The following is a 17,760-nucleotide window of genomic DNA, read 5'->3' as shown; positions in this document are numbered from 1 at the left end:
CGTCAGTCTTTACTTTGTTTCCATGTTGTACCTCGATCCAAATTGGGTGTGATGAGAGAGAAATCATATCCTTAAAGAGAACAGAATTCTCAGAGGTAAACAGATCAAACCATAAGACATCTGGGTGGTTTTTTTTTTTTCCGAATTAAAGGGAATAGTCCTTGCACTTTGTTCAAACTCCACAGCTCCTTATCTGGATACAGATGGTACTCTCCTTTGCAGACAGCCCAAAATTGTTCTCAGTTGTTGCGCTGATGGAATGAGCAAGTCCTTCAAGGTTGAACATCACTCCCATGTTGCTGTTAGGGTGTACAGTGTTTTTCTGGTTCTGCTCATCTCACTCAGCATCAGTTCATGCAAATCCCTCCAGGTTTCCCTGAAATCCCATCCCTCCTGGTTTCTAATAGAACAATAGTGTTCCATGACATACATATACCACAGTTTGCTAAACCATTCCCCAATTGAAGGACATTTACTGGATTTCCAATTCTTTGCCACTACGAACAGGGCTGCTATAAATATTTTTGTACAAGTAGTGTTTTTACCCTTTTTCCTCATCTCTTCAGGGTATAGAACCAGTAGTGGTATTGCTGGGTCAAAGGGTATGCACATTTTTGTTGCCCTTTGGGCATAGTTCCAAATAGCTCTCCAGAAGGGTTGGATGAATTCACAGCTCCACCAACAATGTAATAGTGTCCCAGATTTCCCACATCCCTTCCAACAATGATCATTATCCTTCCTGGTCATACTGGCCAATCTGAGAGGTGTGAGGTGGTACCTCGGCGAAGCTTTAATTTGCATTTCTCTAATAATTAATGATTTAGAGCATTTTTTCATATGGCTATGGATTGCTTTGATCTCCTCATCTGTAAATCGCCTTTGCATATCCTTTGACCATTTGTCAATTGGGGAATGGCTTTTTGTTTTAAAAATATGACTCAGTTCTCTGTATATTTTAGAAGTGAGTCCTTTGTCAGAATCATTAGTTGTAAAGATTGTTTCCCAATTTACTACTTTTCTTTTGATCTTGATTACATTGGTTTTATCTGTGCAAACCCTTTTTAATTTAATGTAATCGAAATCATCTAATTGGTTTTTGGTGATGTTCTCCAACTCTTCCTTAGTCATAAACTGTTCCCCTTTCCATAGATCTGACAGGTAGACTAGTCCTTGATCTTCTAATTTGCTTATAGTATTGTTTTTTATGTCTATGTCTTGTAACCATTTGGATCTTATCTTGGTAAAAGGTGTGAGGTGTTGGTCTAATCTAAGTTTCTTCCATACTAACTTCCAATTATCCCAGCAGTTTTTATCAAAGAGGGAGTTTTTATCCCAATGGCCAGACTCTTTGGGTTTATCAAACAGCAGATTACTATAATCATCTGCTTTTACACCTAGTCTATTCCACTGGTCCACCACTCTATTTCTTAGCCAATACCAAACAGTTTTCGTGACTGATGCTTTTATAATATAATTTTAGATCGGGTAGTGCTAAGCCACCTTCATCTGCATTTTTTTTCATTAAGCTCCTGGCAATTCTTGATTTTTTATTTCTCCATATGAATTTACTTACAATTTTTTCTAGCTCATTAAAGTAATTTTTTGGAATTTTGATTGGTAGGGCACTAAACAGATAGTTTAGTTTTGGTAGAATTGTCATTTTTTTATTATATTAGCTCTACCTATCCATGAGCAGTTGATATTTGCCCAGTTATTTAAATCTGATTTAATTTGTGTGAGAAGTGTTTTATAATTGTTTTCAAAAAGATTCTGAGTCTGTCTTGGCAAATAGACTCCCAAGTATTTTACACTGTCTGGTTACTTTGAATGGAATTTCTCTTCCTGCTGTTTCTTGTTAGTCATATATAGGAAGGTTGAGGATTTATGGGGGTTTATTTTATAAGCTGCAACTTTGCTAAAATTGCTAATTGTTTCCAGTAGTTTTTTAGATGATTTCTTGGGATTCTCTAGGTAGACCATCATGTCATCTGCAAAGAGTGAGAGTTTTGTCTCTTCCTTCCCAATTCTAATTCCTTTAATTTCTTTTTCTTCTCTAATTGCTGATGCTAACATTTCTAGTACAATATTGAATAGTAGTGGTGATAATGGGCACCCTTGTTTAACCCCTGATCTTATTGGGAATGCCTCTAGCCTCTCCCCATTGAGCATAATGCTTGTAGATGGTTTCAGATAGATACTACTAATTATTTTAAGGAACAGTCCATTTATTCCTACACTCTCTAGTGTTTTTAATAGGAGTGGATGCTGTATTTTGTCAAAAGCTTTTTCAGCATCTATATTACCTTTAATTTTAAAAAAAATTATCTTATTATGTAATTTTGCTGCCTCTAATATTTTGTTTTTCCCTTAAGGATATGAGTTCTCTCTCATCACATTCAATTTTGGTCAGTGTATAACATGGAAACAATGTAAAGACTAACAAACTGCCTCCTGTGGTGGTGGTGGGGAGAAGCAAGATTAGGGGGAAAATTGTAAAATTCAAAAATAAAAAAATAAATTAAAAAACAAAGTAAGTTCTGCCTGCTGTCCTCTTCCTATAACCCTTTCAGTAAAGTACTATTTTTACCACCATTGCATGCTTCCCTGATGATTCTTTGTCCTTGGGGATTCCTGAGGATTCCTTTTCCCTCCTCTATAATGTCTCTGGGCTTGGGGACCTCCAGCAGCTAACCCACACCTCCCTGGTGTGGTAATGCCTATTAGGCATGTAATTAATGTGACTTCTAAACAGTCTTATTTGATGGTTGATTTTTAGCTTATACTTCTCTAATTGGCATTAAGCGCATCCTACTGATTTTGATGATAAAGGGAAAATTTCCTCCTAAGGGGGAAATTAAAGCTCATTGTCCTTAAAATTAGCCAGTTGGGGTAAATTTTTATTGTTCAGTATTGAACACCAAAACATCTGAGTTATTATGGGCTCAAATTAAAAGCTGACAGTGGATAATAGCAATTCCAAATCTTAAGCAACTAAATAAAAGAGTTTTTTTGAGCTTGTCACTCCTTAAGAATTGTGTGTTTGTGAAAATAGGTTTTTGAAATATCTCATTCTTTCAAGCTGATATATGTGATTATATCTTCCTAAGGGGGAAATTAGATTTAGATGAAAGATGTAAGATAAAGATGTAATGAAAAAATTTTCAAAATTGAATAGAATGGAAGATTTATTTTTATTGTTGCTTCTTTTAATTGAAGCAGAGCTCCCTTATTGTGCTACCAGTGTGGATTTGTTCCATTTTTAGTTTTATTCAGCATTTGCTACTATTTATGCAACCCAATAACTACCTTCCATTTTTCAGTGAAAGAAAGGCCTGTTGAACAGACCAGGATGCAAAGGCATTAAGTTGAATTCTTTCATTTCAGTCATTTTAATTTCTCTCACATTTATGGAAAAAGATAAATTGGAACTAATTAAATCATTTATGACTGATTTGTAGATCACTGTTTTTTGTGTAGAAAATGTTGAAAATAATAGCCTCCAAAAGTTGTTTCTCAGTTTGAGTTCTTATAACTCATATGGTGCTAGAGATTGAAGGTCCATTGGAATTCAATGTATAAGCCCAGATGTAGATTTGTAACCAGGGAGTGGCAGAACTGAGGTTTGAAGTGGGCTTTTGACCTCAAATCAATCTAAGGATTGAGTATTTGCAATATGCTAAGAACTGGGCTTGTTGCTGGAGTTTATAAATCCAGTGAATGAAAGAATTCTTAATTCCAAGGAGCATATCTTTCTTTGGGGGTGGTAAAAGGACATGAATATATGCAGAATAATTATGAAAAGCAAATAATTAGAAATAGTCAAATTCAAGGCAATTTGGATGGGAAGGAAGACTGACAAGTGAGGACAGCTGTATTGTAAGAAGGCCTTGGTTGAACTGAGAGGATTCTAGGAGATGAATTCCATGTACTGACACAGTCAGGGCCAAAGCAAGGCGGCTGGAGATGGAGAGAAGCAGAGTTTGGCTGGATTGTCCAGTAAGTGTGGAGAGAGAGTTGGGGGGCAACATTGTGAAGGGCTTTCCAAGCCAGACCTGCTCTTGAGGAAAATCACTTTGTGGAAGAGTTGAGGAGAATGGATTGAAGTAGGGAGAGCTGACCTGAAACTCAACTGGTGCCATTTTCTTCTGAGCTTGCTAAAGGGACATCAGCGTGTAGGATGGGGGTTTTACCAGGTTCAGGTTACTAATGAGATTAATGAAATTCTGTGGCTTTATTATCTCTTCATTTTAACATTAAAATTTTATGTTTTGGGGGGCCGCTAGGTGGCGCAGTGGATAGAGCACCTGAGTTCAAATCCAGCCTCAGACACTTAATAATTACCTAACTATGACCTTGGGCAAGTCACTTAACCCCATTTGCCTTGCCAAAAAAATTATATTTTGTAAATAAACAGTGACTTTTAAACTTCCAAAGAAATGCTACTGGGTTTTTTTTTTTAGCCTTTTTTTTTTTTTTTGCAAGGCAGTGGGGTTAAGTGGCTTGCCCAAGGTTACACAGCTAGGTAGTTATTAAGTGTCTGAGCCAGATTTGAACTCAGGTACTCCTGACTCCAGGGCTGGTGCTCTATCCACTGCACCACCTAGCCACCCCGAACTGATACTGTTTTTAAATAGAGTTGCCTTTTTTTGTTGTCTATAATTTGTAGTCATAAATATTATAACTCTGTCTGCGTTAATTAATTAGGATCTCTATTCTATATTTTCTTCTGATTTACATGGCCTCCTCTTTACTATTAAAAAAGTACTTATACTATATTGATTAATTTGAGTTAATTAAAATTCTTTTTTCCTTTTTTGATAACTTAAGATTTAAGATGCTTGATAATAATTCATTTCAGATTTTTTTTATTTATCTTTGGTCTTTTCATTTATTTGCATGTATCACTGGATAATGAATTCCACCCTTTGAATTAATAATTAGTGTTTGCAGCAGATTCTGCTAGCAAGTTCTTTCCAGAATTGCCATTTGAAGTGTGTGGTTAAGTAGACAAGTTAGCAATAATCGCTGTCATTAAATATCACTGCCTTGATGATTATCTGTTCTTGGCAAAAAAAAAATGATTTGAAGTAGATAATCATAAGAATTAATCTTATAGGAGAAAAGAAAGCAAATGCAACCTAGCAAAACTTAACTTAATGCCTTATTTATCTGGTCCTTTCTGAATGACAAAGTCCTTTGACATTTTATCCCAAAGGTTACTTAACTTAACCAAGAATATAAAACTAATAATAAGCCAGGAATCAGATGGAGCCCAGACTTCTAACTCTTCAAAAACATTAACATTTCTTACACATCTACTATGTTAAAACTCAATCCCTGACCTAATGGAGCTCTTGGCTGTTAGGAGAACATGGCACATATACAAAATTTACAGTGCAACATAATGTATGATGTATAATAATAGCTAGTACTTATAATAAGAGTATTGACCTGCAGGGATTGTTGTGAGGATCAAATAAGATATTATTTGAAAAGCCGTTAGCACAGTGCCTTCATATGGTAGACATGTGTATCTATGGACTATTTTCTCCTAGCAGCCATTTTACAGGTGAGGAAACTGAGGCAGTAAGCGGTGAAATGACTTACCCAAGGAACAGCCACAAGTAAATTAAACTTATTCATTCTGAAGGGTACATTAAAGGAGATTGGAGAGAAAAAAGAACTAAAATTTGAGGAGCTACCTTAGATGGGTACCTAGGCCTACCCATCAGAGAATGACAGAACCAATTGTGATATATTAATGAATAAAATATTATAATGCTGCAAGAAATGATGAAAGAAAGACTATCAGAGAATCCTAGTTTGAATTGCTACAGAGTAAGATGAGAACTAGGAACAGAACAAAGAATTGTTATTTATACAGAACATGAACATTGGAAAGATTTAAGACCTCTGATCAATGCAATAACCAGTCATGGCTGCAGAGGACCCATGAGTGAAGCTTGTTAACAGCTACAGATGAGACTTGATGGACACAAAGGGCAGAGAATACATTTTTGAACGTTTACCACTGTGTGGATTCATTTTGCTCTATTATCCTTTTCTGTTATAGGAGCTCCTTCTCACTCTTCCTCATGTCAGATAGCCAATCAGTTTTTTAATTGGAAGTGGGGGAGTAGAGAGGAGAGTTAGCAATTGTGATGCCAAAAAAGAGAAGCATTTTATTTCCTTCTTTCCTTCCTTTCCTTCCTTCCTTCCTTCCTCCCTCCCTCCCTCCCTCCCTTCCTCCCTCCCTCCCTCCCTCCCTCCCTCCCTCCCTCCCTTCCTTCCTTCCTTCCTTCCTTCCTTCCTTCCTTCCTTCCTCTTGGTTTTTTTGCAAGGCAATGGGGTTAAGTGGCTTGCCCATGGCCACATAGCTAGGTAATTATTAAGTGTCTGAGGCTGGATTTGAACTCAGGTACTCCTGACTCCAGGGCTGGTGCTCTATCCACTGTGCCACCTAACTGCCCCCTAAAGAGAAGCATTTTAAAAATGCACAAAAGGAATTTCAGATGAAAGTATAGACAAGTTTTGAAAGTAATATTAAGAATTTATTATAAACTATACAAAAAACAAAGTCACATGACCTGTAGAATTTTGTTTTGGTGTTTTATTTTTTGGTAGAGAGATGGGGGTTTTTTTTGTTTAGATTCAGAATGAGAAGTTTTTTTTTAAAAGACTTTGTTGAAGGTGGTCCTTGAGTCGAATCTTAAAGAAAGAGGATTTTATTGGATGAAGGTGAAAAGGGAGTTTATATTTTATCCTGTTATTCTAGAGATAATAGATAACCACCGAATTGTGACATTGCAAAATCTAGGCTTTAGGAAAAATATGTGGACAACTGTGTGGAATAATTTAGAATAGGGAGAGGCTTATGACAGGGGGACCAATTAAGAGTCATTTTTAGTGAGAACATATGGGTGCCTGGACTAAAATGGTGGCTATGTATGTATAAAAAAATATTACGGGAATAGAAATGGCTAGACATGGCAACTTTTGGAGTGAGAGAGAGGGGGAGAAGTTTCAGGAATAACCAAGGTTGGGATGAGAGGAAAAACACTTGAAAGAGAGAAAGAATGGTGATGGCTTTGACAGAGACAGAAGTAGTAAAGTGGGGAAGAAGGGTGAGTTTTGGAAAGGGTTATGAGTTCTGTTTTAGACATGTTAAATTGTTCTTTTTTATGAGATTGTTTGCCTTTCTCCAGGAGAGTGTTATCTCTCCTATTTTTCATGACCTTAATGACTCAGCAATTATATATACCAGCTCTTTCAGAATTGGTGAGGTTACACATTTGGAATTCATCAAGACGGTCTCATACTGTCTCTGTACTTAACTTGGGTATCTTTTGAGTTGGATTTTAATTGATGGCTTAGAGTGCAACAGGTGGGAAGGGTGGTGCCATGGGGAACAACAGGAGAACACAGCAGTTAGAAAGTACAGGCCATGGCAACTAGTTTGCTTGCATTGTGGAGTTAAGTAGAAGGTGTGGTTTAAAAATGAAACAGAAAAGGCAGAGAAGCACCAGATTTAGAGGGCCTTGAATTCCAGACACAGAATTTGAGTTTGAACTTTGTTCAGTAAGCAATGAGTATTATTATTTAAAAGGAATGACATGCATAAAGGAAATTTGTCTAGCTCAGGGGGTGAAGGATAGATTGGACTGGAAGTGGTAATAAGCAATCAGGAAGACCTATTAGGAGACTTGTGTAATAGTTAAGGTTGATAGTGATGAAGGCCCGCCTTTGTGTCAGTTGAAGATGCTGATAGTAGAAGGAGACAGATGTGAGAAAGATGATAAAGTCAAATTTGGTGTCCAGAAGGACTGGGGATGTGGGAAATCAAACAGAAACTTCAATTCTGGGGAGGCAGGGTAAATGAAGCTGAGTACCCCTAGTAGTAGTACATCAAAGTCAGAAAGAGGAACAAATTGGAAGGAAGCGATAAACTCAGTTTGGGGCTTATTAACCTTGAAGTGCTAATGGAAAGTCTAAGACCAGAGTTTTTAACTTTTCTTATGTGTGGATCTTTTTGTCAGTCTGGTGAATTCTGTGGACCCCTTCTCCAAATAATAATTTGAAATGAATAAAATAAATACACAAAATTATAAAGGCAGCCAACTCTATTGCTGTTTATTTCATTGAAATCTAATCCCCTTAAGGTCAAGGACTATTTCATTTTTATTTAATTATTTCTAGCTCCTAGCACTTATCTGATACATAGATATTTAATCAATTCCTGAGTGACTGATTTTAGCCCCTGAATGTTTGAGGGTGTGGTTTAGGTTTTTTTTAGTTTTTATAAGGCAATGGGGTTAAGTGGCTTGCCCAAGGCCACACAGCTAGGTCATTATTAAATGTCTGAGGCCAGATTTGAACTCAGGTACTCCTGACTCCAGGGCCAGTACCCTATCTACCTAGCCACCCCTTAAATTTTATTTTTAAACTTATAGAGCCCATATGCAGAAATCCATTTGTGTGTATATGGGATTATCCTTTAGCTAAATAGTGAATACCTTATCTGACCTTATCAGAACTTCTTTTTATCACTTGTTTTTGTATATGACTATTCCCTTTGAGGTGGATAAAACTTATGGAGTTTCAGCCAAATCTGATGGCCTCACAGACATTTCTCACAAAGCTTTTCTTTCTTTGGCAGGACATTCTGGCAACTCAGGATCATGGCAACTATAGAAGAACTTGCTCATCAAATTATTGAACAGCAAATGGGAGAGGTATGTTTATTTCACATTGAAGATAAACATATCAATGCATATTCATGTTACCTACCCAGGAGACTGTTAATGCTGAAAAATGCTATTCATTTAGCTTAATTTAATGAAAAGGGAAGAAGCAATGGTCTTTTGAAAGGTTTGAGATTAACTAAACCCACTTCGTGGACAGGAAAAACAGCAAAGGAGGGATTTAATTTAGATCATGCCATCTGGCTTCATCTTGTGATTTTTCAGTCAAACCAATACATATGAATTAAATTTTCTTACAAGATTTATAGAAAACTACCTCTGTATTATAGTGATTTTTAAGTGTGGCAGCTGGTTGCAGGATGAATAGAGCTTGAACCTTGAGTCAGGAAGACCTGAGTTCAAATCCACCCTCAGGCAACTTACTGTAACCCTGGGTTGGTCACTTCATCTCTGCCTGCCTCAATTTCCTCACTGTAAAAGTAGGATAATAATGGCACCTACTTCTCAGAGTTATTTTGAGGATCAAAGTATAAAGAACTTAGCAGCGTGTCTGGTGCCTAGTAGGTCCCTAGTACCTTTTTCATTTCTTTCATCTCACTTTCTTTGAGTAGAGAGGATTGACCTAGGATTTCAGGGCAGATGTCTGTATGTTGTCATAGGTGCTATTCTCTGTTGGTTGTTTTTTGCTTGAATGTTAAATATGAGGGTTCAATGGGAATACAGAGGGGAGAGTTGGGTATATCTAGGATGGATTGAAGTACAGACAGAAAAGATCAGTAAAATGTACATTTTACAAAAAGTTTTCCGATATTTTTGTCTTTACCTGAGAAAAGAAATATGACAAAGAAAATCAAGTAAAAATACTTGATATGGAAACCAAATCTGACAGTATATACCTTCTTTTTATCTAGTAGTCTCCCAAGTTTCTACCCCAAAAGGGAGATAAGTTTTATTAATTTCTTTTCTGGGACCAAAATCTATTTTCTTGTCCTTTACAAAAATAACAAGTGCCCTCTTTAACGAATAAATAAATGAATGAATGAACTAGTTCCTACTCTCCAGGAGTTCACATCTAATGAGAGATAGCATATGGAAGGTTTTACCTACAAATCAGGTAGAAAAACCCCATTATTCCTTGGGTACAATGGCAAAGCAGAAGAGGATACCTCTTTAATGTCATTTCCACTGGCAGAATCCCATCATTATTTGATGTAAACTGAGTTTTCTGAGAACTTCAATGACAAGAATTCTCCCCTCTAGGGGCAGCTAGGTGGCGTAGTAGATAAAGCACTGGCCTTGGAGTCAGGAGTACCTGGGTTCAAATCTGGCCTCAGACACTTAATAATTACCTAGCTGTGTGGCCTTGGGCAAGCCACTTAACCCCACTTGCCTTGCAAAATCCTTAAAAAAAAATAATTCTCCCCTCTGGGCCTCCAGTAGCTGTAACTGCAGCCCTGGCAAGAGCATGCCCAGGCTGCAGCACCTAGGGTTTGCTTCCCAGAATGATACCTGGAAGGCTTGGGGCTGGAAACTTGGCCATTCCCAAGCCTCATAGGCTCAAGGTCATGGATTGTCTGTCTTTACTACTGGGATCTGAGGGGTTTGATCTATCAGGCAGATGCTCCTTCCTGTCTCTTCCTCAGGGGCCTGGCTACTTCAGCATTGGCACTGCTAGTTGTCTGGGTATAGACATTAAATCAAGAGAACCTAAAATTATGACAAGAATTCACTCAGGACTTGCCACTTTTCTGAACCTTAAAAAAAAAAAAGAATCATTCCCTCCCCTCCAAACCTCCAGAATTATATTCAGTATACTTTTTTTCCAAAGCATATTTCCATTAAAAACATTTTAATAGGGAGGTAGATTCAATATTGTAAAGTGATATGAAGCCCAGGAAGTTGTGAGCTTCCCTCCATATTCTTCTACACCCATCTAGAAAATCCACCAGATTTGATCCTGCTGGGGAAATCTCAGAAAGTCACAGTGAGTCCTTTGTTTTGGCCTAGCGAGGTCTGTGAGCATTGGAGATAGGCTTCAAACAGGAGTACAGGTCCAGAGAGGATGAAGAAGATGTTTCAGAGCCTTCAAGGGCTCCATCAGCCCTAAAGCAGGGCACCATGACAGAGACTCTAGTAGCTTTTCTGTCTGCAATCCAGTTCTGCATCCTGGGTAGCCTGAGAAGGGGACTTCTTAAAGTAGCGTTCCTGTAGTATATCCAGAAAAGAGGAAGTTCAGAAGTCATCTGCAGCATGGTGACTGGGACCCCCATTGCAGAGCAGGTTTGCATTTCTAGCCCAACCTTCAGAGGAATGACCAAGTCAGGAATCTCAGACCATAGGAACCTCCAGTTCTGCTGCTCTGAAAAAAATGGAGCTTTCCAGATGTTCATTGGAGTGAACTTGTAGCATCTACTCTTTTTTTTTAAGGATTTTGCAGGGCAAATGGGGTTAAGTGACTTGCCCAAGGCCACACAGCTAGGTAAATATTAAGTGTCTGAGCCCAGATTTGAACCCAGGTACTCCTGACTCCAGGGCGGGTGCTTTATCCACTGCACCACCTAGCCACCCCTGTAGCATCTACTCTTGCACAGACCCTAACCCAACCAAGAACTTAGTTCAGACCAGAGACTTGACAATCTGACTGCCTAGGCCAGGTTGATCATTTTGGGAGCCTTGAAAGCTCGCTGGTCCCCATTGTGTCCCTGAGATTCTGGAATAATATAACATTTATTACTTCAGGAAAGCAGCAACAGGACCATCCCAGACCTTTCCTCTAGAAATGCGGCAAAGTCCAGTCCTTAGTATCCAATCTGAAGTAGGAAAGTAGACTGGAAGAATAAACAAACAAAAAAGAACTATGATGACAACACCTTGATGAACTAGTAGTGTGGCAGAGAGAAATGCATAAGAGAATGACTCCAAAATGCCTATAAGCATGCCTCCAAGAAAAATAGAACTGGGAGACAAACTCATTTAGACTAAATGGAATGATAACATTTGAAGAAAGAATTGGAAGAGAAATAAGAACCTGGGAAGAAAGACTTGGAGAAGGAATTAACTGCATGGGACGAGAGGCACAAACCACTGCCAAGTAATAGATTCCCTCAAAATTCAAGTGAAGTCAAATGATGTCTCCTTGAGGAAACAAGGAATATTAAAACAAAATCAAAGGACTGGGAAAAATAGAAGAAAATGTAAGGTACCTTATAACAAAAATAACTGATCTGGAAAACAGAGTGATGAGACAAAGTTTAAGAATCATTGGACTACCACATCCAAAGAAAGGGCCTGTATACCCTGTTTCAAGAAATCTTAAAAGATAACTGTCCAGTTCTCTTAGAAACAGAGGCAAAGTGGAAACAGAAAGAGTCTACTGGTCACCTCCTGAAAGAAATTTCAAATGAAAATTCCCAGGAAATGTAGAGCTTCCAGACCAAAGGAAAAAATACTACAAGCCACCAGAAAGTAAGAAAAAAAGTAAAGACGAGCCACAGTCAGCCACCATTATAAATACTGGAAAACTTAGACTATATTGTTCCTTAAGGCAGAAGATCTGAGCTTATAGCCAAGAATAACTTAGCCAGAAAAACTCACTGTGATGCTATAGGGAGAAAGTGACCCTTTAATGTAAGAGATCTTTCAAGTATTCCAACAGGCTACAGAGACTTTGAAGTTGAAACAGAGGATTGAAAAGAAAATCAGAAAGGTAAACATGAATGAAACAAAAGACTAAACTCAGATAAACTGCCGTCAGCCTAATGTAGGGACTTGATATATCTGTCTCCGGACTCTTAGCTTCAGAGTCACAGAGAAAGTCCAAATGGAAGAATGGAAATCGGACAAGAGGAATATACTGTCTGGGGTATAGGGGAGAAAAAAGAAGGGTAGGGGACATTATAACCTAAGTGTATAAGTAGACATTTCTACAAACAAGGAGAGGCTGTGGGAGAGCAACAGACACTTGAACCTCACTCTCATCTGAACTGGTCAAAGTAAGGAAGACTGCACATACCATACACACATACACACACACACACACAAAACTGAGAACAAAAAATTCCATTCCACTCAACAGGGAAGTAAGAGAGAAGGGGGAATTGGAAGGCAGATTAAAGGAAGGATTGTTCTTAAGCAAAACAGACTTGAAGGGTGTAGAAAGATACATTACATTTGAGGAGGTAAAGAATGGAAACTTATGAAGGTGCTTATAAATTGGGGAAGGAATCACCTAGTTATTGTATATGCATATGATGGAACAAAATGTGTTATACTGCACTCTTATCAATGCTGCATCCAGCCATGTTTCCAGAAGAATGTTTATGAAACATACTCCTCATTCCTGACAGAAAGCTGAAGGCCTCAGGATGAAGAAAGAGACAAATATCTTTTTTGCATGTGACCTTTGTGAAAATTTGTCTTGGTTGACTCTACATATTTTGTGGCAGCCAAAGAAGTAGATAGTGAAAATAATAAATAGTATCAATCTAAAACCATCAACAAATATTATATGTAATAGGCATATACTTGGAACATTTCCAATAAGATCAGAGGTAAAACAAGGATGCCCATTATCAACATTACTACTCAATATAGCATTAGAAATGCTAGCTGTAGCAACAAGAGAAGAAAAAGAAATTGAAGGAATCAGAACTGACAAAGAGGAAACAAAGCCTTCACTCTTTGCAGATGGTATACATAGAGAACCCGAGAAAATCATCTGAAAAACACTGCTTGAAATAATTAATAAATTCAGTAAAGTAGCAGGATATAAAATAAACTCACATAAATCATCAGCATTTCTATATTTGAACAACAAAACCCAAGAGCAAGAGGAAGAGGAAATTCTTTTTAAAGTAATTGTAGGCAACTTTAAGTACTTGGGAATCTACCTCCCAAGGCAAACCCAGAAACTGTATGAACACATTTACAAAGCACTTCTCACACAAATAAAGTCAAATCTAAACAACTGGAAAATATCAGGGAAAATATCAGTTGCTCATGATTAGGTCGAGCTAATATAATAAAATAATCAGTTCTACCCAAATTAAATTATTTATTCGGTGCCATACCTATCAAACTACCAAATAATTTGTTTAGCAAGCTTGAAAAAATAGTAATAGAAAAAATTCATCTGGAGCAACAAAAAGTCAAGAATATCAAGGAAAATGATGAAAAAAATGTAAAGGAAGGTGACCTAGCTCTATCAGATCTAAAATTATATTATAAAGTGACAGTCATCAAAACTGCCTGGTACTGGTTAAGAAACAGAGTAATGGATCAGTGGATTAGGATAGGTCCAAAAGAAATGGTAGTAAATGTCTACAGTAATCTAGTGTTTGTCAAACCCAAAGACATTAGCTTCTGGGATAAGAACTCACTATTTCACAAAAATTGTTGGGAAAACTGGAAAATAATATGGCAAAAACTAGGCATAGACCCACATCTCACACCCTATACCAAAATAAAGTCTAAATGGGTACAGGTTTTAGACGTAAAATGCAACACCAAAAATAAATTAATAGATTAAGAAATACTCTATCTGTTAGATCTAGGGAAAGGGGGAGAAATTTATGACTAAGCAAGAAATGGAATACATAAATTGCAAAATGAATAATTTTGACTGTATTAAAATAAAAATTTTTTTGCACTAATAAAATCAGTGCTGCCAAAATTAGAAGGAAAACAGAAAGCTGGGAAACAATTTTTGTAGCCAGGGGTTCTGATAAAGTTCTCATTTATAAAATATATAGAGAATTTCATCAAATTTTTTAGGTTATAAGTCATTCCCCAATTGATAAATGTTCAAAAGATATAAACAGACAGTTTTCAAGCAAAGAAGTTAAAGCTATCATAATCATTTGAAAAATTATTCCAAATCATTATTGATTAGAGAAATGCAAATTAAAACAACTATGAGGTAACCACCTCACACTTATCAACCTGGCTAAGATGACAAAAAAAGGGCAAATGATCTTTGCTAGAGAGGTTGTGGGAGGAGTGGGACATTGAATTGCTGGTGGTGTTGTGAACTGATCCAACCATTCTGGAGAGCAATATAGAACTATGGTCAAAGAGCAGTAAAACTGATCATACCCCTTGACCTAGCCATTCCAGTACTAGGCCTTTATCCAGAAGAAATCATAAAAAAATGGAAAAACCTACTTGTTCCAAAATATTCATAGCAACTCTTTTTGTTGTGGCAAAGAACTGGGAATTGAGGAGATATCCATGTTGTGGAATACTATTGTTCTATGAGAAACCATAAATGGTCGGACTCTAGAGAAGCATGGAATGAATTACAGGATCTGATGTTGAGCAAAGGGAGCAGAATCAAGAGAACATTGTACACATTAACAACAACATTATGGGTTGATCAACCTTGATGGATGCAACTGCACTCAGTGGTTCAGAGAGCTAGGACAACTCCATTAGACCAATTCTGACCAATACTATCCCCATCCAGAGGAAGAAAAACAAAACAGAAGAAAGAAACAAAAAACATCCTTCAGAATCTGATAAACATGACAATCACTATTTAAAACATTTCTCTTAAGTATTTCTTTCCTATGTCATGGTTTTCTCTCTTTTCCCTTAATCTTAATTACTCATATCGAAAATAACTGAATCATGACTAAACATTTTTAACACAGATGTTTATGTACAATATTCACCTGACTGTTCACCACTGAGGGAGAGGGGTTGGGAAATTATGTAACTTAAAATATGCATATGCATATGCATGTGGATGAATGTTGAAAAATTTTCATAACATGTATCTAGAAAAATAAAATATCAATTAAAAAAAGTAGATAGTGAACTTTTAAAAGAAAAGAAAATATGTATGATATCTGGGGGAAAAAAGGGAGGAGAATTTCTAGGAAGAAGGAGAATGGATGCCTCAAGAGTAAGGGAGATAAGTAGTGAGACCCCATTGTGTTTCCCCTCTGACCAGAAGGACTGTCCGATTGGAGGCAGGATGTTCATTTCCAACATCCCTAGTTTAGAAAAAACTTGAAATTGAACAAGAAGTTCAGTGAGAGGGTGGCTAGGTGGTACAGTGGATAGAGCACCAGCCCTGGAGTCAGGAATACCTGAGTTCAAATCCAGTCTTAGACACTTAATATTGACCTTGCTGTGTGATCTTGGGCAAGTTACTTAACCCGATTGCCTTGCCAAAACAAACAAACAAAAAAAGGAATTCTATGAGAAACTTCAGTAAAAGTTCTTCACTTCCAGAAGATGATAGACAATAGGAAAGGGAATTTTCAGAGGACCACAAGAAGGCAGCCTCCCAGCTTTATTTGTATAGCCTACATTTTGCTTGGAAAGAGACAATCCGGGTGGAGCTCCCTCCTTCTTTTTCCCCAAAAGGTAGAACAGTCTTTAGACTAGGCAACCCAGGCTTCTCAGAGCTCTGGGGTCCTAGTGTTCTGTCCTGAGATGCTAGAGTACTGTAAACCAAGTACTCTGAACATCAAAGAGATGACCAAGTTGGACTTGAATGAGGTCATTGATTAACTTAGCAAATTCATTGGAATGGGGAATTCTAGAACTGTCTGCCTGTCTGGGGGTTAAGTCCTAGAGTTAAAAGGGTTTTCAGAATTGGGTATATGCAAGTGTCCCAGGGATTTGGTTCAAAATTATAATCAAATGATTGTCAATCAGTAATAGCAAGAGTAGAATTGAAATCAGTGTGATTGCAATCAGTCAGCTCTAAAAAGCACTCCATAGAACTTTGTAACCATTATAGAAAATCAAAAAAATAACCAACCCAAGTACATGCAGGCCCTTTAGAAGATTTGTCAGAGAAAAAAAGCTCAGAATTTTTCCTTCCATGTCTTCTGAATTTTGTTGATGCATGCTGTTAAGGATGTTATCTGCCACTGGGGGAGGGTGGGGGGGGAGCGGCATGATAAGGGGGAAAGAAACAAAACTCTTCCAGCCTGAGCTATGGGCTTTTCCAGAAGTTTAGATATTATATATGGGAGGATTATCACTACAGGTGTTACAGTTTTTCCCATACAAGTACTTGGAACTGGTAGCTCAGAAGTTATTGTTCATTTTTGAAAATTTATCAATATTATGGACTTATTGAAGTGATTGTGAAATTTCATCTTAATGAAGTCTCTTCTCCTTAAAAATATTAAATAGTAAAGATATTGCTTGTTTTGGGGCAGAGCCAAGATGGCATATTTGGGACAGTTACCTAGCTGAACTTTCCCAACATTTCACTCCAAATAATTTTAAAATAATGCCTCAAATCAAATTTTGGAACACCAGAGCCAGCAAAAAAGATGTGATAAGACTTTTTTTGGCCTAAATAAACTTAAGAGGTAGGCAGGAGAAATCTGTAATGCCTGGATGTAGGTCTGTGTAGGTCTTTTCTGAGCCCATACACAATGGCAGCAACAGTGACTACAGTAGCAAAAGAGATGGTAAGGGGATAAGCAGATTACAGGGAACCTTTTGCTGGTACTAGGTTCAGCTAGTGCTGATTTGCAACTCTTGTTCCCATGTGGCTTTGGGTTGCATTTCCAGGCTGGAGAGAAGCACTGGTGGTTGATGACAAAGGAGCACTAGTCACATTACCAGCACAGAGAAGAGCCTTAGTATGTGCATCTGCAAGAGAAACAGGGGCCCTTTCTGGGTAAGAACAGCACAGACTGGGAGAGCAGTGACCAACACGATTCACACCACCTCGGAAGCACCAAAACTTGAAGTCCCCCAGTACTAGCTCTGAAAACAGAAGCATGAAAATGGATGAGCCTTGGGACAGTGCCTCTCCATCCCTGGGTGAGCAGAGCCCATAAAGTTCAAAGTCAAGAAGTAGACTGGAAAAATGAACAAACAATAAAAAAAGGGGCAGCTAGGTGGCATAGTGGATAAAGCACCAGCCTTGGAGTCAGGAGTACCTGGGTTCAAATCCTGTCTCAGACACTTAATAATGACCTAGCTGTGTGGCCTTGGGCAAGCCACTTAACCCCATTTGCCTTGCAAAAACCTAAAAAAAAAAAATCCCTAAAACAAACAAACAAATAAATAAATAGAAACAATTAAA

The 17,760-nt window shown here is 37.7% G+C and overlaps 1 protein-coding gene across 4 annotated transcripts in view; it reads left to right on the top strand.

Annotated features, from left to right (window-relative positions):
* NR2C1 (nuclear receptor subfamily 2 group C member 1) overlaps window positions 1–17,760 on the top strand; it is an 89,423-nt gene that overhangs the window by 16,979 nt on the left and 54,684 nt on the right. For 3 of the 4 annotated variants that reach the window (XM_074226604.1, XM_074226603.1, XM_074226601.1), the window contains exon 2: window positions 8,657–8,732. In XM_074226604.1, coding sequence (XP_074082705.1) covers window positions 8,679–8,732 — 54 coding nt within the window. In that variant the 5' untranslated portion in view covers window positions 8,657–8,678. Of the gene's footprint in view, window positions 1–8,656; window positions 8,733–16,714; window positions 17,496–17,760 lie in introns of those variants that run through there. The other variant, XM_074226602.1, reaches the window with a different exon arrangement.

This window comes from Macrotis lagotis, chromosome 2 (genome assembly GCF_037893015.1).
Source record: "Macrotis lagotis isolate mMagLag1 chromosome 2, bilby.v1.9.chrom.fasta, whole genome shotgun sequence".
In the NCBI taxonomy this organism is placed as follows: Eukaryota; Metazoa; Chordata; class Mammalia; order Peramelemorphia; family Peramelidae; genus Macrotis; species Macrotis lagotis.
This window is presented reverse-complemented; position numbering and strand designations above follow the sequence as displayed.